This window comes from Macrotis lagotis, chromosome 2, assembly GCF_037893015.1.
Source record: "Macrotis lagotis isolate mMagLag1 chromosome 2, bilby.v1.9.chrom.fasta, whole genome shotgun sequence".
In the NCBI taxonomy this organism is placed as follows: domain Eukaryota; kingdom Metazoa; phylum Chordata; class Mammalia; order Peramelemorphia; family Peramelidae; genus Macrotis; species Macrotis lagotis.
This window is the reverse complement of record NC_133659.1, coordinates 334,593,550-334,620,722: the sequence shown is the minus strand read 5'-3', so window position 1 is coordinate 334,620,722 and position 27,173 is coordinate 334,593,550. Positions and strand designations below refer to the sequence as shown.

At 49.0% G+C, this 27,173-nt stretch overlaps 2 protein-coding genes across 4 annotated transcripts in view; both read left to right on the top strand.

Annotated features, from left to right (window-relative positions):
• PACSIN2 (protein kinase C and casein kinase substrate in neurons 2) overlaps positions 1 to 1,879 on the top strand; it is a 144,912-nt gene extending 143,033 nt beyond the window's left edge. For all 3 annotated transcript variants that reach the window (XM_074227101.1, XM_074227098.1, XM_074227099.1), the window contains one exon: positions 131 to 1,879. In XM_074227101.1, coding sequence (XP_074083202.1) covers positions 131 to 243 — 113 coding nt within the window. In that variant the 3' untranslated portion in view covers positions 244 to 1,879. The remainder of the gene's footprint in view (positions 1 to 130) is intronic.
• Positions 1,880 to 13,760: 11,881 nt separating this feature from the next.
• ARFGAP3 (ARF GTPase activating protein 3) overlaps positions 13,761 to 27,173 on the top strand; it is a 53,355-nt gene continuing 39,942 nt past the window's right edge. The window contains exons 1-2 of the mRNA XM_074227097.1: positions 13,761 to 13,867; positions 16,417 to 16,535. Coding sequence (XP_074083198.1) covers positions 13,799 to 13,867; positions 16,417 to 16,535 — 188 coding nt within the window. The 5' untranslated portion in view covers positions 13,761 to 13,798. The remainder of the gene's footprint in view (positions 13,868 to 16,416; positions 16,536 to 27,173) is intronic.

The following is a 27,173-nucleotide window of genomic DNA, read 5'->3' as shown; positions in this document are numbered from 1 at the left end:
CTCTTGGGAGTCTCGGTCTGCACTCAGGCCATGTGTTTGTGACAGAGTGCAGGGAGCCCTGGCCACCCTACTGGCCCATGTTCTCCTTTTGCCACTTACCTCTGGGCTTTCTTGGCTTTGCTTCTTCCAGGAGACGAGCTGACCAAAATCGAGGATGAAGATGAACAAGGCTGGTGCAAAGGACGTTTGGACAACGGGCAGGTCGGCCTCTACCCAGCAAATTACGTTGAGGCAATTCAGTGACCCAGAAGGAAGCACCCCCAAAGTGCTGCATTCACTGTGGGCCCTGGACAGATGGGTGTGTGCATTGTGCCCATAGACACGTACATGGTGCAGAGAATGGACATATTTGTTTTCCTGCACAGAATGATGGTTCTGTTGCTTTGGGCCTCAGGATTGTGAGCCCTTGGAGCCAGATGAGTTGGTCATGTCCCTTGGGGGGTTGTGAAGCCCCTTCCTAATGCAGATCTGGAGGGCTAAGGGTGAAAGGCAGCACAACCCAGAAATATTCCGAGTCCTGTTCTCCCTGGCTAGCTTTCTTATCATGGATTTGAAGAACCCTTCCCACATCCTCCTCTTCTTTATTCCTCTAATTAAATGGTGGGTTCAGCTGATTATTTTTTTGTTTAACTGATTATTTTCCTGTGTCATCTGCATCTCAAATTAAAAACTTACAGTTCATTTTCTTAGGTGTTCCTTTTGAGATTTGTTTTATTTCAAGGTTCTGTACAATTAGCCTTTTTTTATGCACCTTTTTATTTATCCATTCACTTCTATGTAAATTATGATGCCAATCTCTGCACACCTCCCTCAAGTCAAGGGGGGCTCTGTGTCCATGTGGGTTGGCTGCTGCAGAGGAACAGCAAATGCAGGTGACAGTTGTTGCAATGGATCATGGGAAGATCAGAAAATAATGTGTTTGCCTCAATCCTCAGTGCTCTCAATGCATTTTTGCTATCTAGATGGTTTTCCAAAGTAGGCTTTAAGTAGCACTCAAAATTCCGAATATCGCCAAGCTATGTCCTCTTCAGACTCCACTCTTTGCAAATTGATCAACAATTTTATCAATGATTTGGAAGGTTAAAAGAATGGAGACTAACTTTTCCTCAAAATGCACCTGTAAAATCAATTCAGAAGCTCTTTCTTAGCCTCTCTTGTCAGTCATGTCTCAATATATAGATATGTATAGATAAAATTGGACATCCAGAAAATCTAAAGAGCATGTCTACTGTTTTAAAATGAGTTGGATCTGATTTGAACACCACTATTAAATTAAGGCATATTGAAATCTGCTTGGTGGATCCCTCTGTAATGAATGTGGCTTCTGGTCACCACCCCCCAAAAAATAAAGGGATCAGGGACATCCAGGGCTGCAGTCTTTTCCTTTGGGATCAGTTGGGATTTCAGCAGTCCCTCTGTGAGTTCTCATAGGAGAACACTGTGAAAACTCCCTCCATTTTGTTAAGGTAATGTTGTACCGAAATTGTCCATTTGTGATCAATGGAAAACTAGGTCTTCCCCATAGACAAGGAGTCAGTCATGGCCAGGTAAGTTGGCATGTTCCTCTATAGGAGCCTGTTCTGGCATTACCTTGGGGGGGGGGGAGGGGAGAAAGTCTTTATTTTGTGTAACTAAAATGCTGTAGGCATTGCTTAGCTATGCTCTTTGCTTTAGGAGATCATAGATTATATATTCATGGAACATTTCCCATGAGCCTCAATACTTTGCTTGAAGTGGATGTGTCTGTCATGGAAGTTTACCATCATAATTATTCATCCACAAGCTAAAAATTAGCCAAAAAACATTGTCAAAACCTCAGTTTTGGAGTCTTCTTTGAAATGCATATTTTAGAAAATCAATAAACTATTAATCTCATGAATGTGAGAATTCCCTTTTTCTTGCGCCTTGGGTTTTAACTTAGCTAGTTGGTTTATATCTTCACCTCACTGGGATAAAATGGGGGGGGAATACTCCCCCCCCCAAATAGATCACTTGCCAGTAGAAGCAAGACTCATTAGGGTAAGTCTGGAATGGGCCTGGGTGAGGAGCAACATGTTGCTGGGAGTGGGGCTTTCCAGAGGGAGGTGGTGGTCCTGATGTCCTCTGCCCATCTAGAATATCGCACTGAAAGGCCATTGGAAGGGCCTTGACTGACTAGTCTTGTTTGGAATGGATTGAGTTTCGGATATCTCCCTACATCCAGCCTCAAGGGAAGGACTAGGTCTAAAATTGTCCATTTGGGTCGAAAGTTGCATAGTCTTCTGAGGTCCATTGAGGGAGAATCCAAATGAGAGAAAGGAGCCCAGGGCACAGGCTCGGAGGTAAATGCCAACAAAATGGTGCGATGAACCCACCAAAGAGACCCAGAGGGAGGGGAGGCCAGGTCCAGAGCCTAGGGGCAGCCAAGAGGCAAGTAAGGGTGTGGACTAAAAAGACCACCAGATCAGATAATTAGGAGATCACTTTGAGTTGTAAAGAGGCTGGAATTCAGTTTGAGGAGAAATTGAGAAGCAAATGAGAGGAGAATGTACGCAGGGGAATAACTGGGGATGGCTGACTTTTTTTTATGGACCTTTGGTGAGAAAGGGAGAGTGGGTATGGGATGCTAAGCTAAGGGGATGGTAAGGTCTAGCGAAGACTTTTAAGGGCATGTTTAAAGGCAGTAGGGAAAGTATTGATAGGGAGTGTGAAAGGCCACTGGCTAATCAGAGCAGGGTAGAGGGGCAGAATGTGAGGGAAGATGGGGGGGTGTTGAAATGGACAGGAAAGCAATTTTCTGTTGAATGGTTTCCCTTTTTTTCTATTCAAAAAGAGGGGGTGGTCCTTGGAGAAGGGGAGAAGGGAGTTGGGAAAAGGCAAGAGAACAGCTTGTGCAAGGAACAATACAGTAACCAACAGACAGGCCACCTCGCTGCCTAACCTGAATGTAGAATGGGCCCAGTCAACCGAGTCTGGGATCTCCTTTAGCCACTCTCGGCAACACACCAATGAGGAAACGATGGGCCCAGATTGGGCAAGAGGCAAGCATTGAGACGAAGCGGCGAGACCTCCAAGGAGAAGATGGAGAGGGTGAGCATCAGAGACGGAGGCTAGTGACTTCAGAGCCAGGGTAGTGGCCTGCAGTGGAAGGACGGCGGGTGCCAGGAAGGACTGGAGAGGGTGGGCAGTGGAGGAGACAACAGGGGGCGGAGGCTATGGGGGGGGTGAAGTTTGTAAATCTCTTGAAAGTCTGCAAAAGGCTTTACAAATAGGAAGTCACTTTATTCTCATAACTACCCCTGGGGGGCTGTTCTTCCCATTTTACAGAAGGAAACTGAAGCAGGCAGCAGGTCAATGACTTGCTTAGGATCGTATGACTAGTAATTTTGAGACCAGATTTCCATGTGTCTTCCTCATCACTGCTTCTGAAGCTGTCTAGTATTTGGAGATAATGGTGAGAGCCCTGGCTATCCCTGTGGGTAACTGAAGTGAGGTGCAGGAGGTGGCGATGGGATTTAAGAAGACCAGGGAGGTTGGGGTTCGTGGTGTCCAGTTGCTTTCAGTCATGTCCAACTTGTCATAGCTCCTTTTGGGGCTTTCTAGGCAGAGATCCTGGGGTGGTTTTAATCATTTCCTTCTCGAGTTCATTTTGCAGATGAGGAAACTGAGGTAAATAGGTGCAATGACTTGTCCAGGGTCACACAGCTGAGTCAGGGAAATGAGTCTTCTTGACTGTACTGTGGCACAACCCTAGTGTCCAGGCCAGAGGAGGGGAGGGGAGGAAGACGGGCCTGGATCCCACAGATGAGCCCCCTCTCATTCTCTCTCCAGAACCCCTTCTCTACATGGCCACCAGGTGTCATCCTCTCTCCCTCTGACTATACCTCCTCATGGGTCCCCAGACCTGGGCCTCTCCCCTTTCCAGTTCATCCGCCTCACAGCTGTCAGTGACACTCCCCAAAGTGACAACGCCAGTGGTGGGTTATTGCCTCCTGGACACAATTTAAATTGACTTGTCTAGCTTTTTCAGTCCTTTCCCACCAGTCTCAACCTCCCTCTCCAACCTCATCTAGGATTCCATAGAGAAGACCATCCCTAGTCTGCCTCCCTGCCAGCCTCCCTGCCTGGAATACACTTCCTCCTTGCCTCCACTTAATAGAATCTCCCTCTTCCCCCAAATGGGATGCCCACCTCCCTCCCAAGCCACCTTGTATTTCTTCTCTTCACTTTGAACGTACTTCTATGGTTCTCAAAGCTTCTTGAGGGTAGAGTCCCAGGGCTTGGCACAGAATTTACTATTAGACATTTATTGATGGATCGACACCACCAGGATGTGGTCAGACAAGAGCTGGGTGAACAACCTAACTGATGGAAGACACAGAAGGTGTCTGAGCCTGTGGCCAAGAGATGAAGTTTACTGTCTTTGGCTTCGGGATGCAAAAGTAAGAAAAATGTGTTGAAATCTCGGGAGATTGGATTTCAGCTTGCTGTTAGGAAAGAGTCTTTGGAAAGAACTATTTGGACTCAAAATGGGCAACCTTCCTTTGTCACCTGTGGTCTCAGGACAAAGGAGGGATGTCTGCTTGGGGATTTTGTTAGAAGGGATTCATGGGCAGACAGGTAGAGTTTGGACAATAAGCCTTCCTCACCAGCTGAACTCCTTTCTACCTCACCACCTTCAAATTGAATTTGCGGTGTTTAGGTCCATTTCAATCGACCTATTAGAGTCAAAAGCTTCCCCAGTATCTCCTGGAGCTAGGTCACCATTACTCCAACCATCCCCTATTATCAAAGGCAAACCTTGGGAAAGGTTAGACATGTGACTAGCCTGCTGTGTCATGGAATGGCCAAGAAACAAGTTGCTGCTCTCCATGGGGCAGATCTTGGCTTCTAGGTGGATGGGTGGTGAGTCAGCGGCAGGATTAGTGAGCAAGTCCCAGCTCCGGCTAGACCATTTAAGGGCACCAGAGAATTTCAAGGGAGAAACAGCCCCAACCCCCTGGGGAGGAAAATCATTCCACAGAATGACCTGCCCCCCAAAATTTCCATTGCCACTTGTCTTGCATTAAAGGGGTACCTTAAAAAGAGAGCATCCATAAGGCCTTGGACTTGGACATTCCATGTTCAAAGGTCCCTTTCAACAAGGACATTCTGGGATGTTCCTTTCTCCCTACAGACCCTGCTCTGAGACTGAATAGGACCCTCTTTAATGACTTTGGTTTGGAAAAGCTAGCTGGAAACTTGAATAGGAAAGCCCATTTGTTGGGGTGACTGAGGTGAGACAGTCGAGCTTGCTGATATCATGGGATGCCATCTGGAATCCCTCGGACTTGGGATTCAGCTCTTGGGTCCAGTGTGGCTCCTCTGTAATGATGGGTCAGTTATGTCCCCTCTCTGGACCTTGGTTCCCTCTCCCGAAGAAATGACAGAAGCTGGACTGTCCAGTTTCCAACATTTTGCACTGAATAGAACGTGGCTTTGAATAGGAAAAAAAAAAAGCTTTCTCAATATATTTTCTCTAACAGCCCTACCTGGAAAGCCTGCCCAGGTGCCTAGAAGAGAGATTCCATGGGGCACCCCCTCCTTTGGCTGGCTGGCTGAGTGTGGGCTACATTAATTCTGCAATGAAGCACCTACCAAGGGGTCTGCCCTGAGGATAACGACATAGCTCCAGGAGATACTGAGGAAGCTTTTGACTCCAATAGGTCGATTGAAATGGACCTAAACACCCCAAATTCAATTTGAAGGTGGTGAGGTGGAAAGGAGTTCAACCAGTGAGGACTATCCCTGCTACACGCATTGTCCAGCAGCGGTGGTCAAGAAGGGACTTTGATACAGGGAGCACCAGGGATGCAGTCGGAGGGGAGGTCACGGAGATAGCCATCTGCCACAGGTGGCCTGCAGGTTTGGGGGCCACTAGATGGAGAGAAAGGGATAAGGTGAGGGGTGATTCAATCACCCTGGAATCCCAGGCTCCTCAGTCCACAGCTGAAAAACTCGAGACCCAGGTTAGAAAGAGTCAGACTGTGGAACATAGACTGGCAGGGACCTTGGAACATTGAATGTCACATCTAGAAAGTAAGAGTTTTGGGGGGGGCGGGTTAACAGGATCTTACCACAAGGAATGTCAGATGGGGGGGGCTCTACCCCATGTGACAGACAAGGAAACTGAGGCCCAGAGAGGGGAAGGATGTTACCCAATGTTATACTGGCAAACAGGCTAAGATAACTGAGGTAGTCTACCCCGGGGGGGATGCCTCCAACTGATCAGGGAGTCTTCTGGATCCATGGTGGACCTTTTGGTTTGGCTTCACACTGGCATTTCAATGTCTCTCAGTGCCCTGGGTCCCAGAGTAGTCTGTAAGTAACCATTTGGGAACATCCCGCTCCCAATGCCCAATCCCATCTCCCCAGTGAGTCTCCATGTCCAGAATATACTGGTGAAGGGGTCACACCTAGGGGAGCTGAGAGGGTCCATGGGTGGAGGGAGCTTTGGGGTGGGTGGGATTATCAGCAGAGGCTCTCCATAGAGAGTCCATGGACTCAGATAGGAGGGACCACCGGGGCCATGGCGTCCAAGGCTCATTGGACATTGCCCAGGGTCACACAGCCGATGACTGATGTGGCTGGCATTGGAGCCCAGGTCGTTTGTTCTCCCCATACTGATCCCCAGACAGACCCCTGGGTAGGGAGCCTCCAGGGAGTCGGGTACCTTCACAGCATGGGCACCTCCAGCATCGTTCCCCAGCACAACTCCAACAGAATTTTTATTAGGGCCTCCCAGTGCAGGGATGTGGGGAAGCCCAGAACGTTGCCTAAGTGAAGATGAATACATGCTTCTCTGTGACCCTGGCCAAGTCACTTAACCTTGGCTGCCTCAGTTTCCTTGACTGTAAACCAGGAATAACAATAGCACCTACTTCCCCAGACTGTTGTGAGGATGCAATGAGATGATGTTTGTAGGGTCCTTGCGAACTTTAAGGTGCTCTCTAGGTACTAGCTCTTATTGTCAGTGATGTAAGGTCTCGTTGGATCTCTCAACCCTGGGAATAGATGTTATTATGCCCATTTTACAGATGAGAAACAAGGCCCAGCACATCATAGGGTTCAGCCAGAGTCACGTGACTGGTAAGTGTGGGAGACCAGATTTGAACTCGGCTTCCTGACCCCAGACCTGGCACTCTATCCAGTGAGGCACCAGTTGCCCCAACTTTAAATTGCTGTATAAAGGCTAGCTATTATTTTAATGATGTTACAGGGGGAAAGTAAGGCTCTGTCCAGGGAAGGAACTTGCCCTAGGCACGCTGCTAATTTAGGTCTTTCCAAACCAAGTCATGGGATCTTTCTACTCTACCACATTGCTGCCAAACTGACTTGAGAGATGGGAACACTGAGACCCTGGGGGAAGTCATTAGCCCAAGGTCCCACAGTGAGTTTAGATCTCTTAGTCCTTAAAGAAATGGACACATCACCGAAGAGGACAGGCTTAAAGGACAGATCGGGTCCTGTTCTCTCACTTTACAGAGGAGGGGGATGAGGTCCATAAAGGAGTGTATCGCCCAGGCTACAAGGGGCAGAACCAGCTTGTCACCAAGAGCCTGGCAGAAGCAGAGGAGTTCCTATGTCCTCACAGGCTGCCCCACTGGACTTTCCTGAGTCTAGGCTCCCTCAGGCTGCCCTGATTGCGATGATTGAGGCTGAACGGAGGGAGTATAGTGTGGAGCAGGCAGACCCCATCGCACCCCCATAAGCTACTGCTATGATCCAGGTGCCCTGATTGCCTTCAGAAAGGCCTGGGTCATTGTTACCCAGGCCAGAGTTTGGCAGATAAAAGCCAAAACAAATAGAACTAGATGATGTCCAAGGCCATTGAGGTTAGCCAAGTGCAAGGAGCAGGAGAAAAGCTTCAGAAAAACCAAAGCAGTTTATTCATGCCATGTTTCTGGAAGGCAGACAATGACAAAAAATGACTATGGGCTGGTGCTTCCCGGGATTCTCCTCCTGACCCCTTTCCTTTTTTCATCCATCATTTATGAATATGCCCATCTCCCTCCTGACCCCCCACAAACAGAGAATCAGATGGATGCTCTGGGCCAAACCCAGACCACCGCAGAGCGTCAGGTCAATAGATATGATACACTTCTAGCGGGCTGGTGGAGAGGAAGTAAGAGGCAGTTCCTGCCTTCAGGGAGCTCATAGGCTGATGGGGAGGCGAATCCCTATGTACCAGCAAGCTACATTCAGGATCCGTCGCAGATGATGGAGAGAGGAGGCCCTGAAATGAAGGGGCTTGGGAAGGTTTCTGTAGAGAAGGTGGGTCTGAGCTGACATGTAAAGAAAGCCATGGAAACCTGGAAGGGGCCATGGGGAGGCAGAACATTCTAGGCACTGGAGAGCAGCCAGGGGTAAGACCCAAAGCTGGGAGAAGGTGAGTCTTGAGGGAGGAAGAGCAAGGCCGGCATCATGGGGGATGAGTGTGAGGAGACAGGAAGGTGGCAGGGAACTAAGGGCTTTGAATGCCAAACAGAGGGTTCTGTAGTGGTACCTGGAGGCAATAGGGAGCCCTTGGAGTTCATTGGTATTGACATGGCTTTTCTTGCTGTTCAGAAGAATCCCTTTGGAGACTGAATGGACAGAGGATAGAGTGAAGCAGGCAGACCCCATCACACCCCCATAAGCTACTGCTATGATCCAGGCCTGAGGGGATGAGGGACTTCACCAGGGTAAGGGTGTCATGGAGAGATGGTGCAGAAGTGGATTCTCTGGGCCTTGGCAACAGCCTGGATATGGGGGTGAGGGGGTGAGGATGATTCCTAGGTTGGGAATCTGGAAGACCAGGAGGATGGTTGTGTCCTCTACAGTAACAAACTGGACATCTTTCTCCTAAATAGGGCTCCCTCTAGCCAAGGTGTTAGAGTCAGCAGACATAGATGCCTGCAGAATTAACCAAAATCAGTATAGGTTGATCCAAAGACTTTGAGGCTTTGACTGTTTCAGAAAAAAAGAGTTTCCTTCTCTCTCTAGTGACATCTTGAGAGAATCAAAAGATGTGAAAACACAAGGAGTAAGCAAGGGCCACAGGGGTCAACCAGGGGACCCAAAGTGAGTCTCCCTAGCAAGCAAAAACCCCCCATCCTGCAGGCAAGAGGGTGACTCTATCAGAGATGCTATGTTCACAAGTGACCATTGTGGTGAAGCGACCCATTGTGGAGCTGGTACTTAGGTTAATCTGTCTCCCCAGACCCCAAAGTGGGGGAGATAGAATGTGCCCCTGACTTGGGGGGTTGGACCCCATTCTTCCCAATGCCTTCTCAGTAAATAGACCTTTTAAGAGCTAATTGGTCAGGGGCGGCTAGGTGGCACAGTGGATAGAGCACCCAGCCTTGGAGTCAGGAGGACCTGGATTCAAATCAGACCTCAGACACTTAATAATTAAATAATATTAAATAATATTAAATAATTAAATCATAACTAGTTTTTTAAAAAAAGCTAATTGGGCCTCTCAATATTTACTAAAAGGGGCAGTTAGATGGTGTGGTGCATAGAACACAGGCCCTGGAAACAGGAGGACCTGAATTCAAATCCAGCCTTAGATGCTCAATACTTACTGTGTGTCACTCAACCCCACTGCCCTAACAAAATAACAACGACAACGACAACGTCCACTCAGTATCAGCTGGAGCTTTAGTCTCACTAGGCCCGTGGTTATGACTGAGACTGAGATTTCAGCCGAGGCGGGGGCCAGCCCAGAGGGAGCTCCCAAAAGAAGCAAGTGCCACAAGACAGTTTGGGGGCTGATGAGACGAATGGATCGCATCCTTAAAGACCGCCTCCACCGTCACCCCCAAGCCCCTAGTGATGGGGATTTGTGGGTTTTCCTTCTTCCTATCTGAAAGTACTAATATGTCTGTCAAGTTCATAGCAAGGCAATACTAATTTATTCTTTATTTTTTTTTTTTTGTTTAGGTTTTTGCAAGGCAAATGGGATTAAGTGGCTTACCCAAGGCCACACGGCTAGGTCATTATGAAGTGTCTGAGACTGCATTTGAACTCAAGTCCTCCTGACTCCAGGGCTGGTGCTCTATCTACTGCACCATCTAGCTGCCCCTAATTTATTCTTTAAATGAGGGGACAAGATGGAAAAGATGCCCAAGGTTCTTTCTAGAGCTGAATGTGGATCAAAGGAAATATGGATGTGGAAGGACTTAACTAAAATCACACACACACACACAATCCATGGGACTCTTGGACAGTTCATCAGAAGGGAATACAAGGTGACTCCTCATGTGTACATGGGTGGTTGGCTCTTTTTCCATCACTAACTAAAGTCCACAGGTGTTGTCACCCAAGGCAAAGTTCAAGACATGGTTTGTTTTTTCTTTTCCATTTTACGATACTGACTATGCAGGTAGTTCAGACTTCCAGGAATTGTCCTTGAGAGAAACCCAGAGACTGTCGGAGCTTTTGTCCTTAGACAGAGTTGATGATCAGCCTGGGTTGCTCTTCTGATGTACCATCTCGGCAGCTGAGTGGAGGATGGATAGTGGGGGAGAGGCTAGAGGCAGTGAGACCAATTAAAAAGATTGCCTTATAGTTCAGAGATGTGATGAGGGCCCGAGTCAGGTTTTGGTTATGTGATTGGAGAGAAGGGCACGTATATGAGAAATGTGAACACAGAGACAGTTAATTTAGCCACAGGAGTCAACATTGATCCTAAGCCTGGGGGACTAGGATGAGAGTGGTGCTTTCAGAATTAATGGGAAAGTTCTGAAGAGGGGAGGATTTGGAAGGAAAGAGGAGTCCTATTTTGTTTTTGTTTTTTGTTTGTTTTTTAAAGATTTTATTTATTTTGAGTTTTACAATTTTCCCCCCATTCTTGCTTCCCACCCCCCACAGAAGGCATTCTGTTAGTCTTTCCATTGGTTTCACAGTATGCATTGATCTCAGTTGAGTGTAATGAGAGAGAAATCATATCCTTAAGGAAGAAAAATAAAGTATGAGATAGTAAAATTAAATAAAAAGATAATGGTTTTTTTCCCCTAAATTAAAGGCAATAGTCTTTGGTCTTTGTTCAAATCCCACATTTCTTCTCTGGATACAGATAGTATTCTCCATCGCAGACAGGAGAGGAGAGGAAAAAGGAGAGGTTTTTCCTGTTCCTCTGGTTCCATTCAGCAGCTTGTGAATAGAGGTAAAGAAGCCGGATGGTAGGAATGATTCAGGCTTACACTTTGTCAAGATAGGGGCAGCTAGGTGATGTAGTGCATAGAGCACCGGCCTTGTCGTCAGGAGGACCTGGGTTCAAATGTGACCTGAGACACTTAGTAATTACCTAGGGGTGCGGCCTTGGGCAAGCTGCTTAACCCCATTTGCCTTGTGGAAAAAAAAACAAAACAAAAAAACCACTTCATCAAGATGGGACTGGTGTTGAACAAGAGGGTGAGGGATTAAAGAGAGAGAGTTGGTTGATTCTTGTCCATTACTGAAGACCAAAGTGACGTCACTATGTTGGATCAGGTTACACAGTGTCTGTGTCTGATCAGATCAATATGAGCTTGGCATGCTCTACCACAGGCTGGGCACAGATTGCCCATTTGAACACCTGGAGTGGTTATTCTAAACTCACACATCTCATGTTTCCTTTGAGTGGCTTCTATTCTGCCTTGCTCTAGAACGCAGCTCCCTCTCTGATGAGAGTACGCCATACTGGGCAGTCCTATGCCAGGGTCTTCCATGCTGCACAATCGTTCCAAAGTTCTTGAGGGAGACCTTCAGGGCCTTCTGTTATTGCTTCTTCTGACCCTTCTGTGAGCACTGGCCCTATGTGAGCTCTCCATAAACTAGTCTTTTTGGCAAGAGTATGTTTGACATTCATAAAGACAGAGGGTAGGGGCAGCTAGGTGATGCAATGGATAGAGTACTGGTGTTGGAGCTGGGAGGACCTAAGTTCAAATCCAGCCTCATACACTTAATAATTACCTAGCTGTGTGACCTTGGGCAAGTCACTTAGCCCTATTGCCTTGGAGAGAGAGAGAGAGAGAGAGAGAGAGAGAAGTAGGGTGGAGTTGGTTCACCAAGGGATAGAAATGAGGACAGAAGGAGAAGCTGCCAGTACAGAGGTGATGGCCTAGAAAAGGACAGAGGGGTAGAGGTCACAGGAAGGAGCCAGATCATGGTTAGGCATTGAGAAAGCTGAAATGATAAAAGATTATGGTCAGAAAAAGGAATGTTAGGCTTTGGGAACCTCAGGGAAATGAACCATATGGATGATGGCCAAAGCATTTCTTAAGGAAAATGAGTGTTAAGGAAGTAACAACCGCCGGGATCTGGAGAGGGTGACAAATTAGGCTGGACCCCAAAGAAGGGAAGGTGACTACAAGTGATGGTGACAGAGAAAGACCCTGGAAGTGACAAGGGGGAGGAGTATTTGAAGCCCCAATGCTTGCTGAGAGAGTGCGGGGATCCGTTCAGCCACCTCCTTAGAGGAAGGGTGACTGTGATCCTTTATTGATATGTTCTTTCCAATCTCTGAGCAGGTGTGGAAAGCACATGGGGTTGGCAGGCAGCCTAGGGTCACCCTAACCCACAGCAGAATCTGAGCCTGTGCCAACCTCCAGGATGGGAGCTTTAATCAGAAAAAACAGTGCACGGTCCAAATGGAAGCCGGGTAGGTAGTTCTGAGCCCAGCTGTTGGAAATCTGTGTTGTTTTCCTCCTGATAGACATCAACTACCAGAACGCAGGACAACGTGGAAGGGGCTCGGACAGGCTTATCCTCGGCGTCAGTTAAGTGACATGACCTCAGTTTCCTGAGTCATCAGCCGGCTGGCGGACGTTGTGTCCGGGCCGCTGCCGGGTAAATAGGGACCCTTGCTATTCTGACCATCTCTCTTTATCTGATCTCCCTGGACTGCAAGTCTCTGCTTTGGCTCCTTTGGGTTCATTCGGGACGTGTTTGAGTGCTATGCTGGCCATCTTTGGTGGGTCCCCCAGTTTCCTTACCTGAACATTGAGGGGAAGCCCTGTGGTTTAGGAGCCTTGGCCCGTGAGCTCGTGGGGCTTGTCTGGGGCTCTGCCTAAACACTGGCAAGGCTCGCCGCTGGCCGGGCCGCAGGTGGACTCTGCGCCTGCCTGCTCAGGCCTAGGGGCTGGGAGGGCCGGGGCGGGCATCGCGGGGCCTGGGGCCCACTTCGGGGCTGTGCGGCAGGGGGTCTGGTGCCGCGGGGAGGGGAAGGACCAGGCTTCCGCACGTGAGGCCAAGGCCAGCCCCGGCCGACCGGCGGGTCCAGGCCCTGTGGAGCCGGGCAGAGGGGTCCGCAGCCCCAGCACCCCTGCCCCGGGGCGTCCCTGTGCCGTGCTGTTGGGGTCCCGGGGAAACTGAGGCCCAGGAAAAGGCGGGGGGCGGCCACAGGGGCGAATGAGGAGCTGGGGGCTCGGACTCAGAGGTGGGCGCTTCTCCCACCCCGGGGCCCCCCGGCCCCGCCCCGGCCCCGCCCCGGCCCCGCCCCGGCCCCGCCCCGGCCCCGCCCCCGGCCGCAGCCGTCGATGTGGCGCGCGGGCGGAGCGGCGGGGGCGGGCCCGGGGGCGGGGCCGGGAGGGGGCGGGGCCGGGGCGCGCGCCAGGCCGGCCAGTCAGGCGGCGGCGCGGGCGGAGGAGGCGGGGCCTGGGGAGGCGGCGCCGGCGGGGGCGGGGCCTCGCCGCCCTGCCCTGGGCCCGGGCTCCCCGTCGCGTCCGGGCCAGCCGCCGCCACCGCCTCCGCCGCCTCCGCCGCCACCTCCGCAGCCGCCGCCTCGCGGGCCGCCTCGCGGGCCGCCTCGGCCATGGCGGAGCCGAGCAAGCAGGACATCGCGGCCGTGTTCAGGCGCCTCCGCTCCGTGCCGCCCAATAAGGTAACGGCCGCGCGGCCGGGGGGGGGGGGGGGCGCGGAGTGCGCCTGCGCCCAGCCCGCGGCGGGCGGGGGAGCCGGCGGAGGAGCGCTCGTGCGCCTGCGCGGACCCCGGCCGGGGCGGGGGAGGGGGCGGAGCGGCGGCCGCCAGGGACACGTCGCCCTGTGGGGCCGGGGGCCGGGACCCCGAGGCGCCCCCGAGGGGCCCGCCTCCGGCGCCCGGGGCCCGATATGGGGGTGCCCGGGGCCCGGGCTGGGCGCCCCCTTTGTGCCTCGTGGCCGGGCCTCGGGCTCGCCCGGCCTGCCAGGCCCGCCTGCTCCGCCAGGCACAGGCCCGGCCCGGGGTCGGGGTGGGGGCTTCCCCGTGGCCGTGCCCGGCGGGCCTGGCAGCGCTGATGGCCGCGTTGCGGTGGCGCTTCCGGCGCGCAGGGCGCTGAGCCGGTCACCCCTCGCTTCTCGTGCCAAGCGCAGTGCCCGGCGCCGGCAGCCCGCCGGCCCGATGAGCCGGACTTAGGTGGGAGGCAGGACTGGCACTCTGCTCTCCTGCCTCCGCACGCTCTCTGCGGGGGGCCTGCCCTCCCCACCCCGTGGGCATGGGAGCCCGGGCTGCGGGGGGCCTGCCACCGCCTTTGTGTGTGTGTTGCCCGCACCAGAGCCGGCGCTCGGGCCTCCCCTGGGGGCGCCTGCCGTGCTGGTGCTGCGGGCCTGGTGCACACCTAGCCTGGCCACGCCAGGCAGCGCCCCTCCACCACGGCCACCAGCCCTTTGCCCCTGGCTCCCTGGGCTGTGACACCCAAAACGTGACCCAGGTCTGAAAAAAGATGTTTTACAGATGAGAGAACTGAGGCTCCCAGTGCCATCTCTGCAGGGTCATGGTCGTGATTCAAACCCAAGCCCCAGGGATGGGCACGCCCCGTATTTTCTAGGCCCATACGCTCCCCCGTGACCAAGAGCCTTGTCAGCCTTGGTCACCTCCCTGAGACCCGCAGGTCAGGTGGCCTGCCCTTCCGGCCACACTGCTTGGCGGGTGGCAGAGGATGCTTATTCAGCTTTGGCCGGGGTCATGTTTGGAAAGGAAAGATGATTTTGTGGGCAGCAGGGGGAATGAGCCAATATTACTTGCCCAGTCTCCAGGCCCTTGACATCCTCCCAGCAGCCTGGTGGATAGGCCCGGAGACTGACTAGGTATGAATACCTGGTCCAGACGGTGGTGCCGGGGAGAGAGCCTGGCTCAACACCCCTCAATGTCACCCTTTATTAAATGGTGCTATCAGGTGGGTAGAGCACCAGCCCTGGAGTCAGGAAGATCTAAATTCAAATGCAGCCTCAGGCATTTGACACTTCCTAGCTATGTGACCTTGGGCAAGTCACTTCACCCTGAATGCTTCACATCCAGAGTCATCTCCAGTCGTCCTGGTTCACATCTGGCCCCTGGACCCAGATGGCTCTGGAGGAGAAAGTGAGGCTGGTGATTTAACCCAGCCCTGCCTCCAATCCAGTTCACTTGCTTGTCCTGGCATCACCTCCCTGATGTTATGGAAGGACAAACATCATTATCATCAAATGTCACCTGGAAGAAGTCATCTGAAAGGACTCCCTCTGGGTGGAAAGGCTTGGAGGAGGTTTTAGGTATATCAGAAAAACTTAGAAACTTGGAAGGAGCACCATTTCTTTTCCTAAGCAGTGTTGGTATCCTAAAAACTTAACGTTCGGGAGGCCTTCCTGCAATGTGCACCCCAACCATCAGTAATGCTTGAGCATATATCCCCAACATGTATGTTGATTTGTAAATTATAAACATGACCAAGCTGCTAATAATTATGACTATTCTACACAGAAAATAGACATAAAACAGAGGAGATGACGATGACACAACTTGGGGTAATAGGGAGCCAGGGCAGTTTAAGCACATGGTCAGACATGTGCATCGGCTTCTAGCTCCATTGAAGTGGGGAGAGACTGAGCAGCCAGATGGACTGAGCATCTGGGCAGGGTCAGGAGAGGGGGAGACATTGGACAGCCAAGGGAATATGACAGGGAGGGGGAGAGAAGGGTCAAAGCTGACCCTGGGTTGACAGAAAAGATGGAGATTTTGTTCTCAATAGAACTAGGAAAATGAGGAAGGCAGATTCAGGGGAAAAATAATATCATAAGAACTGTGATGCAGATTCCATTCTCTCTACCCCACCCCACCATCCTGTCTGACTCATGCCTCCTTCCCTAAAGTGAAAGGGGTGGAAGGAGGCCGGCCTTTCACTGTCATGGCCATGAGCACAGGGCTTCCCTCCACCTCCTCCTGGTTGGCTGAGCCCTGGAGGGTCAGACTCCAGCCCAATTGGGGTCAGCCCTTTTCTTATAACCAGAGAGTAGAGCAGCTTTTCCTGGGGCCATGGGGAAGAATTTGATCCCAGATCCCCAGACATTCCACTTTGCTTTGAGCTCTCTCTCCAGTGATGAGAGTTACAGCCTTGAATTCTCAATTTTAGCTGGTCAAGTGCTGTCTGGATGTCAGAGGGTGACCCATTAGACTCATGGGTGCCATTGTTCTTCCAGATATGCTTTGACTGTGGAGCCAAGAACCCCAGCTGGGCCAGCATCACCTATGGGGTGTTTCTCTGCATCGATTGCTCTGGCACACACCGCTCCCTTGGGGTTCACCTGAGCTTCATTCGGTGAGTGACCATCACCATCCTGGTCCTGGCTGCCCTCGTGGGTCTGCTTCTGGATGGACTCAGGAGAATCAAGAGATTAAATATGGCCCCAGAAAGAGTGAATGAATGAAAGAATGAATGGTTTATGGCTTCTATGCAGAGTCCTGAATCAGCCAGTTCCTGCCCCTGGATCGGTTGGCCCCCCACCCCATCCCTGGGCCTTCAGGGGCACCAGTCTGGCTTCCTACGTCATTTTTTCTATTTCCTTTTCCAACTATATGTCCTGACAGCCTTTCAACAAATAGGTTCTACATTTTTCTCTTTCCACCCTTACCCTAGTCAGTTGTGCACAATCTGGTGAAAGTGGTCAAAGTGATGCAGGTACTTCCATGGTCATCATGCCCATATGTTGGTCACGACATCATTTCCACTGACATAATCTTATCCATGGCTGGTGTTGAACCAGCCAATGGACCCAGAACTATTGGCCACATGTGGGGATCTGCTGTCAGGTGTCCAGTGCAGTGAAAATGGGAGTGGGGACCTGGTTAGAAGCAAAAAGAAAAGCTCTCTTCCCTTGCAGGAAGGACCAGTTCCATTTTTACTTGATCTCCTTGGGGCAGACTCTTGTTAGTGATGAGAGCCCATCCATGCTGGCCACTAATTTGCTTGTGGGTCTTCCAATAACCCATTTCCCTCTCTGGGTCAGTTTCTTCCCTTTGGACTAAATGACCATTTGGGCCTTCCCTGCTCTGAGCTCCAGGCTCTAGGACTTTGTCTTTCTAGGGTCTCGTTTCTAACAATCAGGATCTCTGAGGACAGTCTGATGCATGTCCCTGCCCCTGGGAACTGTTTCTGGGTTCACATTAACCTGTTGCAATGTGGGGGTATGTCTGTCCCTGATCACCCCAAAACTTTGACTACCACTCTTCCTCTGTGAGTGAAGCCATCAGATAGCCACGGTTCACCCATGACTCACTGTCACTCCTGCCCTCCTGGGCATGGCCCTTATCTGACCAGCCCGCGCAGGTCACAGACCCCAAAGCAAATGAAGCTCTGAGTTCTCCCCCAACCTGGCCTCTAAGCTCAGAGGGGAGGTGCCGGCTGGGCCTCATGGACCTACTGCCTCACCATAGCCCAGCTCCAGCTCCTGGCCAAGAACAGGACAGCCAGCCCAGCTGGCCTGGAGGGGAGCTTCTCTGGTCGAAACTCTCATTGCCACGGCTTCCATCTTTTGTCCTCACACTGATTTCCTGGAGATGAGTCTTTCCTTTGGGTCCTGGAGATAAGGCTTTCCTTTGGGTCCTGGAGAAAACTGAAGGGGCATAATAGCAGTATCTTCTCAGAGAGGGCAGCTCTCTTGCCACCTGGCCTGGTTCATCTGGAAGGAACTTAGTCTGGGGTGGAGGTGGGGTCTCACTGCTGTGCACCTGCACTTTCTGGTTCTTGCCCCCTTTGGAAGAGGGGCCAGACTCAGTCGTAGCTGCATCATCATTTTCTTGTGTCCCTTTTCCCAAAGGGAGATTTCTAATGTCTAGGACAATCTTATTATGCATGTTTATTTTCTAGAGACACAGTCCCATCAGATGTGGCCTGGGCAGGGACAGGACTTCCCTTCTCTCTTCCTTTTTCTGTCCCTACAGAGTTTAAAACTATAGGGTGAGGCAAGGAACCTTGCTGAGGCTCAGGATTGGGGGACTACTCACAGCTCCTTGCTCTCTGCCCTTTCCTGACCCCAGTGCCTTATTCTGGGCCCTCTGTAGGCCAGCCTCTCTTGCTTTCTCTCCACATCTTCCCTTTTCCCCCTTGGCCTTTTCCTGCTCTTTTCTTCTGTGTGAACATCTCTTCTTGGCCACCTTGCTCTTCTGGGGGGGGGCCACCTGGATGGAGTCCAGGGTCAGCCTGGGTTAGAGCCTGGTAAGGCCAGAGGCACAGACCCACCTCCCTCCACTTGTAGGTGAGGTGGGGGGGGGGGGTTTGAGGGAGAGGATCATGGGGGGCCTTGGTTCTGGTGGGCTGTCTTTTGAAATTTTTGAAAGGTTGATCACCACATATAAGTAGCAAACATAGGGTTGTTTGGTTGTTCTTTAATGTTTTATTGCATTTTTATTTATTTTCTATTTCCCAGTAAACTTTTAATCTGATTTGGACAGCACTGGGGAGTATAGTGGTCCATAGTGTGACCTGGGGGCTTTGTTTGACACTTCTGTCCTTCACTAAGTCCCACAGGATAAGATGACCTTCTTTTCTGCTTCTCCCAGCAGCCTTTACCAGTTCAATGAATGCTTTCTCCCTGGGAGGCTTGGTACAGGGTGACCATTTATACATAGACCTCTTTTTTTTTTTTAGGTTTTTGCAAGGCAATGGGGTTAAGTGGCTTGCCCAAGGCCACACAGCTAGGTCTTTATTAAGTGTCTGAGGCCAGATTTGAACTCAGGTACTCCTGACTCCAGGGCCGGTGCTCTGTCCACTGCGCCACCTAGCCACCCCCATAGTACTCTTTACTGTTAGCCACTTGCTAGGATCAGAGCCTAATAATTCAACATGTTCCTAGTTCCAGGGGGAGTGTGGCCAGCTCAGGGCTCCCGGCCTCTCCTCATGCCAGTCCTCATGCCATCCCCTTCCTCAAGCACCTCTTCTCCTCAGTCCTGACTCTACCATATTCCTTGGTTTTCTGTCGCATCCTTGGTTCAGTGGGTAAGTCCTTCCCAGCTTTGTGGGACCTACCCTCCCCTGTCAGAGCAGGACTTTGGGAGGGCCTTGTCAAAGTCTAATAGAACATATCCCTGAGCTAAACCTGAGCCTGCCACAACAGGTCTTTTTCCTCTCTGGGGCCCAGGCACTCCAATTCCAGTTCCCTTTTCTGCATGGATCCTTCTGTTCATATCTCCCCAGGGCCAGGTGTCGAACTTGTTACAAAATGAGAAATATTTAAGGCATGGCCTAAAAAACAAGGAATTTGTTTTTGCTTGACTATGGCTATTTTCTTTGTTTTCCATTTGGGGGAACAGAGAAGGAAGTGTACACAATTTTTTGTTTGATTTCTTGGGGATGAGCCACACATTCCCCTCCACAGACAGGGAGGATGATGAAACCTCCACTTTCCAAAATCCATAGAATGCCCAAGAGTTGACCCAGAGAATTTAATTCAGAGGTGTGCTTGGGAGACAGCTGGAATCCCTACCCCCACCCCACCTCCCGACATCAAAGGAGAAGCCACAGTTCTGAGCATGCATCTGACCCTGTGAGCCCGCCAGCCCCTTGTCAGATGGGCTGCTCAGAAAAGTTTGCTTTTGCCTGGAACAGAACCAACCATCCAGTTCTTTTAAATAGGGAGCAGAGAAGGAGCCAAATAAATGTAAACAAGAGGCCTGGAAGGTGGTTTATTTGAATGATAAGAAACCTTTGGTTTGGGGGGAGGTTTAAGTAAGCAAATAATAGATCTGGCAAACATTTCAGAGGATGTGGTTTTGGTAGGGTGAATGAGGATGACAGCTGGTATGCCTTCATCAGACATTGAGGATCACAGAAGGTAAGAGTCAAGGGTGACCCCCATGGCCTGCTGTGGTGGTCCACCATCATGGAACTGACAAGTGGTCATCTAGCATCATACTCACAGAGGAGGATAGGAAGATGATTCGCACATGGTCCCTGGAAGAGCTGGTAGTCTCCTGTGGGAGTTCAGATGAATGTACATCTCCTTCCAATATAAGGAGAATCCTCAGAGGGACCATGGGAGAGCTGCCGAGCATTGTGGACATGGAAGAGAGAGGGTCCCGGGCATTCAGAGGACAAAGGCAGGAGGTGGCATTTGAGTCAAGCCTTGAAGGATCAGCAGAATTTCAAGACATATTTAATGATGAAGATTATCACAGAGATTCAGAGGAAATGTTTTTAGGCAATGGTGAATAGTCTATTTTGAACAGAGCAGAAGAATGAGTGGCCAGGGCACGGGTGGCAGTTGACTTTGGAAAGATGGGGGGGGCTTATTGTGGAAGCTCTGAATGCAGGGGGAGTCAGAGACAACTCAGAGGTTTGGAATTTGGGAGATCAGAAGGATGACTACCCTCAAAAAGAAATAGGGAAATTTCAAGGAGAGCAGGGTTTTAGGTGGGAGTCAGAGTGAAGAGAGCTATTCAGACCTGTTTTGAATTCATTGAATTTAAGGTACCTATGGGACCCCCAGGAAAAGGTGGCCTGCCAGCAGTAGCACAGTGCTGAATGTCAGGAGATGGCCTAGACCTGAATTGAACTCATTGGAACAGAAAAGGAAGAGAAAAGAATGCAGCCCAACTTGGGGACAGTCCATGAAAAGGGAAGAAGATTGGATTGATGGGATTTATCAAAGTGGACCAATAAGGAGCCATCAGTTGTACCCAAGGGAGGGAAGCCAGAAAAGGCCGATGTGTTGGAAGTCAAGGAGCTTGATGTGGTCACCGCTATTAAAGCTGCAGGGAGAGTGGGAGGAAGAAGACTCAAAAAGGCTGATGTATTTGTTGCAAGGATTTTCGAGCTCTTTAATAGCCCCTGCCCAGGTTCTGGCTAGGCAGACACCTGTAAAAGGAGGTGATGGACAGGTGTATCTCCCAACTCCCCAGGTGATGCACACACATGTATGAGATGAGGTAGGTCATGGAGACAGGCTTACAGCTCAGTTTGGGGAGTGGTCAGTTAGGACATGTGCACGATTGTAAAAGGGACATTTTGAGGAAGAGGAGGAGGATGCTGAAGCAGCCACAAGGTCTTTGGCACAGCTGTTACCAGACTAGAGAAAACAGGGTCTTCTGCATTTGCATAGGTCAGCATTTGCCAAATCCCTATTAAAGGCCTTATTAGACAAGATAAAGATTATTCAAAGTCCCATGTAAAAGTGGTTGGGGGGCAGCTAGGTGGCGCAGTGGATAGAGCACCGGCCCTGGAGTCAGGAGGACTGAGTTCAAATCCAGCCTCAGACACTTAATTACCTAACTGTGTGGCCTTGGACAAGCCATGTAACCCCATTGCCTTGCAAAAAAAAAAAAGTGATGGGGGGGCAGCTAGATGGTACAGAGGCAGTACTGGAGTTAGGAGAACCTGAGTTCAAATGCTTCCTCAGACACTAAATAATTACCTAGCTGTGTGACTTTGGGCAAGTCACTTAACCTTGCAAAAAGACAATCACAACAAAAACCAAAAATGATTGGGGGAAAGGAGAACTAAAGATAGACATTGTACATTTAGTGACACCTGGAAAAAGAAAAACAATGTAGCTGTAGCACAAAATGGGATCAGTGTTGTTCTCTCCCAGATCTGATTTGGACACTTCTTCCTTTGGCCCTGAATTAAAAAGGAATTAATTATCTCGGTCCCTGGGACCACCTAAAGATTCACAATTCTGAGTTATTGGGACAGTCTATAATAAATTTGACAAGGAATTTAAAAAAATAAATTTCAGAGTCTGAACAAAACTTCTTTACAAGATTGTGGATCAGGACCATTTCCAAAATCCATTTGCAGCCTCCACACTATTAATTTTAACAAAATAGTGACCTGCCCCTCACCTCACATTGGGGAGCTCAGATCTTAGGAGTTGAGTTCTACTTAAAAATTTTACAAGGAACTAACATAGAGGACCTGAATGTCATCTTCCAGTTGTGTTCTAAAGCTAACCTGAAGGCCCTTTTCCCATTTTCCCCAGGGTCAACATTTTGAAGTGAGCAGTGAACAATAATATAATGTAATCAAAAAGACAGAAAAGAGCAAGATACAGGAATACATCTTAATGACCTTTAATGATTAACTTTTTTACATTTTTTTAACCCCAGCTCCATGCAAAAGCAAGTCTTAACCTTTACTTTCAAAACCTTGAGTTCTCTCCCTTCCTCCTGCCCCATTCTCCCCACTGAGCAAGCCACTTATTTGGTGTAGGTTAAAAATGTGTAGCCATTGGGGCGGCTAGGTGGCGTATTGGATAAAGCACCGGCCCTGGAGTCAGGAGTACCTGGGTTTAAATCTGGTCTCAGACACTTAATAATGACCTAGCTGTGTGGCCTTGGGCAAGCCACTTAACCCCGTTTGCCTTGCAAAAACCTAAAAAAAAAAATGTGTAGCCATGAAGCTCCATACTACAGTAGTCATGTTGTAAAAGTTAACATAATCCTCCCCCCACAAAGAAAGAGAAACCTCAAGAAAAATCAAGTGGGAGGGGGACAAAAAGTATTCAGACACCATCAGCTCATTCTCCTTTCTAGAATTCTTCACCATTGTCCCGGGTTGACCATGTATTGCAGGAAGTCACCTGCTTCTGGGGACGTTTTCCCATGGAATTCTATATCCTCAGGGATCTGTCCTGCACTGGGTTCCACAAGTTGTCCAGCTTGGCTCCCTCAAACTCAGCTGCATTTCCAAGTCAGCATCTTGGTTTCTTGAGTTGAGTGTCTGTTGATACTCGGATCTGGAGTGGGCTTGCTGCCTCCTTGTTGCTGCAGTTTGCAAAGGTCTTTGTTCCAGTAGATCGACATTCCAGGTTCCAGGCCACTTTGGAGGTTTCAGGATAGTGTTGCTTAAGCCTGTTTGTTGTAAGACTTGATAAAATATAGGAGAGTCTTACCCAGCCTTCCAGGAAGTCATCCATGTGGTGAAAGTCAGTAGAAATCTAATGGAGTTTGGACATTGGAACTATAGGAAGAACATTAAATTCAGCTATCTGTTAATATATCTGGAAACTTGAAATGTTTCCATTTTCACAAATGATTTGTTCTTTCTGCCTTTGCTTGCACCCTTGCCATTGCCGAGGATGTTCTCAGGAGACTAGAGGAAGAGTTTTTTAGAAAATCTTTGAGGACTTGACTTTGTAAAAATAGCTCCTTTGCTGCTCAGCCCTCCCTCCTTGTCTCAGCCATCAATTCTTATAGCCTGAGATACAGGCCTTGCCTCTTACCAGCACTCCCTCACCTTTAACTTGGCTCTGATAAATTGGTCAGAAACTGTCATTTCTGTCTTTGTATTTCCAGTGCCTAATATAATGCCTGATATAAAATGGGCTTAATAAATGCTTATTGAGGGGCAGCCCTGGAGTCAGGAGTACCTGAGTTTAAATCCACCCTCAGACACTTTATAATTACCTGGCTGTGTGGCCTTGGGCAAGTCACTTAACCCCATTGCCTTGCAACCCCCCCTAAATAAATGCTTATTGAATGATTTAAAATAATAATAATAATAGTAATAATAATAATAATAATAATAATTCTCTTGATATTCCTAGAGACACCTCAAACAGGGAAAAGGTCATGATTAAAAAGTTTCTTACAACTAATTAAAACCACTCTATATTTATGAGATCCTCAATCCAACTTGAGACTCTATGGACCATTTAGTTCTTATTCCAAACTCTGGTATTGAGGCATTTGGAAATGAACCTAAAGAGAAGGCAGGACTTTGTTCTCCCTCCTTCAGTTGGTGCCCTCTGTTTTCTTCAAGATCAAATTTAAAACATCTCATTTAGGACCATCATCTTTTGTTATTTGCTTTCTTGGGCACAACAGCCAAATTTCTAAGGTTCCTAAAGCAATTACAGTTATCAAGAGTCCTTTTAGGACATTCTTTTATCTAATGGAAAACATTTGGTAGCAAATCACACACATATATACAATCTGATCTTATTGATTTCCTCCAACTGATGTTTACTAATATATTAAATTTAAAGCTTTTATGTCTTTGTTATTGTTCTATCTGAGTGGGATAAAGTCTGAGATTTCTTCAGAATAGTATAGATGGAAGGCAGTTGAACTGTGCATTGTATTTCTTCCGCCTTTCTTCCCCTGACAAGCAACTTAATGTTACCTTGGCCGAAATGTAAAGAGTAAACTGACCCTGTCTTATCTGGATTGAAGTCTAGATGTTTCTACATTCCTCCTCCTGGAGGGGGCGGGGAAACCTGTCTCTGTTTGAATTATATGCTTTTTCTTTAGATTAATTTACACGTCTAGATTGTGAAGACTACATTCCTCACTAATGATGATGGGGGGGGCAGATTGCATTAGGATAAATGGATTTTGGATTTCTTGCTCCAGTGCCTCACTCTCTCTTCTTGTTTTAAGACAGAGTGGGGGCAGCTAGGTGGCTCAGTGGATAGAGCACCAGCCCTGGAGTCAGGAGTACCTGGGTTCAAATTCAGTCTCAGACACTTAATAATGACCTAGCTGTGTGGCCTTGGGCAAGCCACTTAACCCCATTTGCCTTGCAAAAAAAAAAACCCCTAAAAAAAAAGACAGAGTGGGCCCTATTCTTGAGAATTGAATAAAACTTTTCATACCTTGAGAAATCTCAAAATTTTATTTAAGTCAGTAAATTTGTCTCACACATATCGTTTTCAGGCATGTCCCCATTTGAGGTTTTCTTGGCAGAGATACTTCAGTGGTTTGCCATTTCCTTCTCTAGCTCATTTGGCAGATGAGTAAACTGAGGCAAAAAGGATGAAGTGACTAACTAGTCCAGATCACCTAGCTAGGAAGTGTCTGAGACTGGAGTTGAACTCAGGAAAATGAGTCTTCCAGACCTGGTGCTCTATCCACTGCATTCCCCAACTGCTTATCATATCTTTGAAGTAGTCACCATCAGTTAGAGAGGGAGGAGTCAGAAGACTTCCTTTCTTTGGTTTCAGTAGAGAGTATTGAGATGGGAAGAAGGTTCAATAGCCCCTTGAGGAGTGAGCTGAAGCAAAGAAACCTGGGCATGGCAGTGATGAGACCAGTTGGAGACAAACTTTGTAAATCTTTTGTTTGCTTTGTAAAGGGAATCTCCCTTCTTCCTTCCACACCTGAGGATCTGACCTTCATCCTGACTTGGATCGCATTGTTTTTTGGTGAGGCAGCCAGGGAGCACAGGCCCTGGAAGACCACCCAAAAGAGACCCCTTCCCAAAAGGCAAAATCTCCAATGAGGGACTTGGGGCATTACCAGGTCATTACCCACTCCCATGGACTCTGGGAGAGAATTTAAGGAGATCAGAGGGAAGGACTGGTCCTCTTTTACCTTCCCTTCTCCTGTTGAACCCTGGCCAGCAGGCCTGGCCAATTCAATCAGCAATCCATGTGGTCTTTTCTTTAAACTCGTTTAACTTTTCTATTACCTTCTTAATATACTGTAACTTCCTTTAATAAATCTCTATTTTCTTCCCAAAATCTGCATTCCTGAGTCTGAGTCTCGATTCATGGGAGGGCAGAACCGAACCCAAGAAACAAATCAGCAGCAACAAGTGGGTGATGAGGCAGCAGAGGCACACCCAGGTGGCTGAGTTGTTCTTTAGCATCCATCTATGGAATCAAACCCGAGTTAGCATCAGCATATCTTGATGCTTATTGTAGGAAACATTGATAATCATTGTTCCTTAAGGGTTGCTGAAACATTTGGGAAATGTTTGTAATTTTGACACATCTGTTTCTTGCCCAGTAGGAAAAGATAATTATTTATTATTTTCAGAAACATTTTGAGGGGTATGGATCAAAGTTACAGTGAACAGAGGCCCCGACCTGGAGACAGGAAGACTTACTAACTGTGTGACCCCGTGCAAGTCACTTCAACTCTGTTTGCCTCTGTTTCCTCCACTGTAAAATGGAGTTAATAATAATAGACCTAACTTCCAGGATTGTCCAGAAGATCAAATGATTTCATTGCCAAATCCCTAGCACAGGACCTGTCTTCATCATTATTATTAATCATCGTTTTTGGTGGAGTTGTATTGGTTAAGTTTGAAAAGCCCAATGGAATCATTGTCTAACCTCTCTTGGGGCTAAAAGGTTTCCAAAGGCCCAAATAGCCGGAAAAGGTTGGGATTGAAGGAAATCTTGCTTTCGCCCTTCAGTCTCATTGACATTCTCTCTCCCTTCTCTTTAGAGGCAACCTGACTGAAGGAAGTTGTTAGTTTTCTTGTCTCTTTAGGGATAGACTATGGTGGTACCTTGAATAATCCGCTGGTGACTCAGGCAAGTAGGTGCTTTGGAAGCTTTTAATGAATGAAAATTGAATAGGATGCTCACGCCTTTCTCAATTGTTGTAGTGAATCTTCTAATGGTTTGAAGACTGGAATCTGAAAGATGATCCCAGTAAAAATGGAATTTACTGGTTGACAGCCTTGGGGCGCTTTACCTGGGTTATTGGTCTAGGACTGTTCACTCCTAGATACTCCTGATATCTTATCTGGGGGAAGGGCTGCCCTGCCCCCTTGTCCCTCTTCTTCTTTCTTCCCCTTTTTACCTTCCACCTCCCCTCTGCCCCTGAACTGGAGGACCTAAGGAGCAATAGCCCTTGGATCCTCCTGCCTGAATGGGAAGTGCCCTCACCCGTTGAATAGAGATGAATAGTGGGAATGGTCGGACCAGTGAGGCTCCATTGTATGTGAAGGATGAACCCATTTTCTGGTGTCCCTCTCTACCTGTCCATCAGCTCTTCTCAGCACCTGGAATTTGCCTCCCCTTTTCCTTTGACGTAGGTGAGGACCAGGAACCTGGAACCATTCCATTCATTTGGACCTGGCCCTGGGCCATTCATTTCCTCTGCTACTACTTTACATCTACTATGGAAGTGGACCCTAATACCAAAGCTTTGGAGTTGCGTGGAGTTCTGAAACTCCCAGAAACCTTCAAGTTACCTTCTCCCTTCCTTCCCCATCAAAGTGATATGG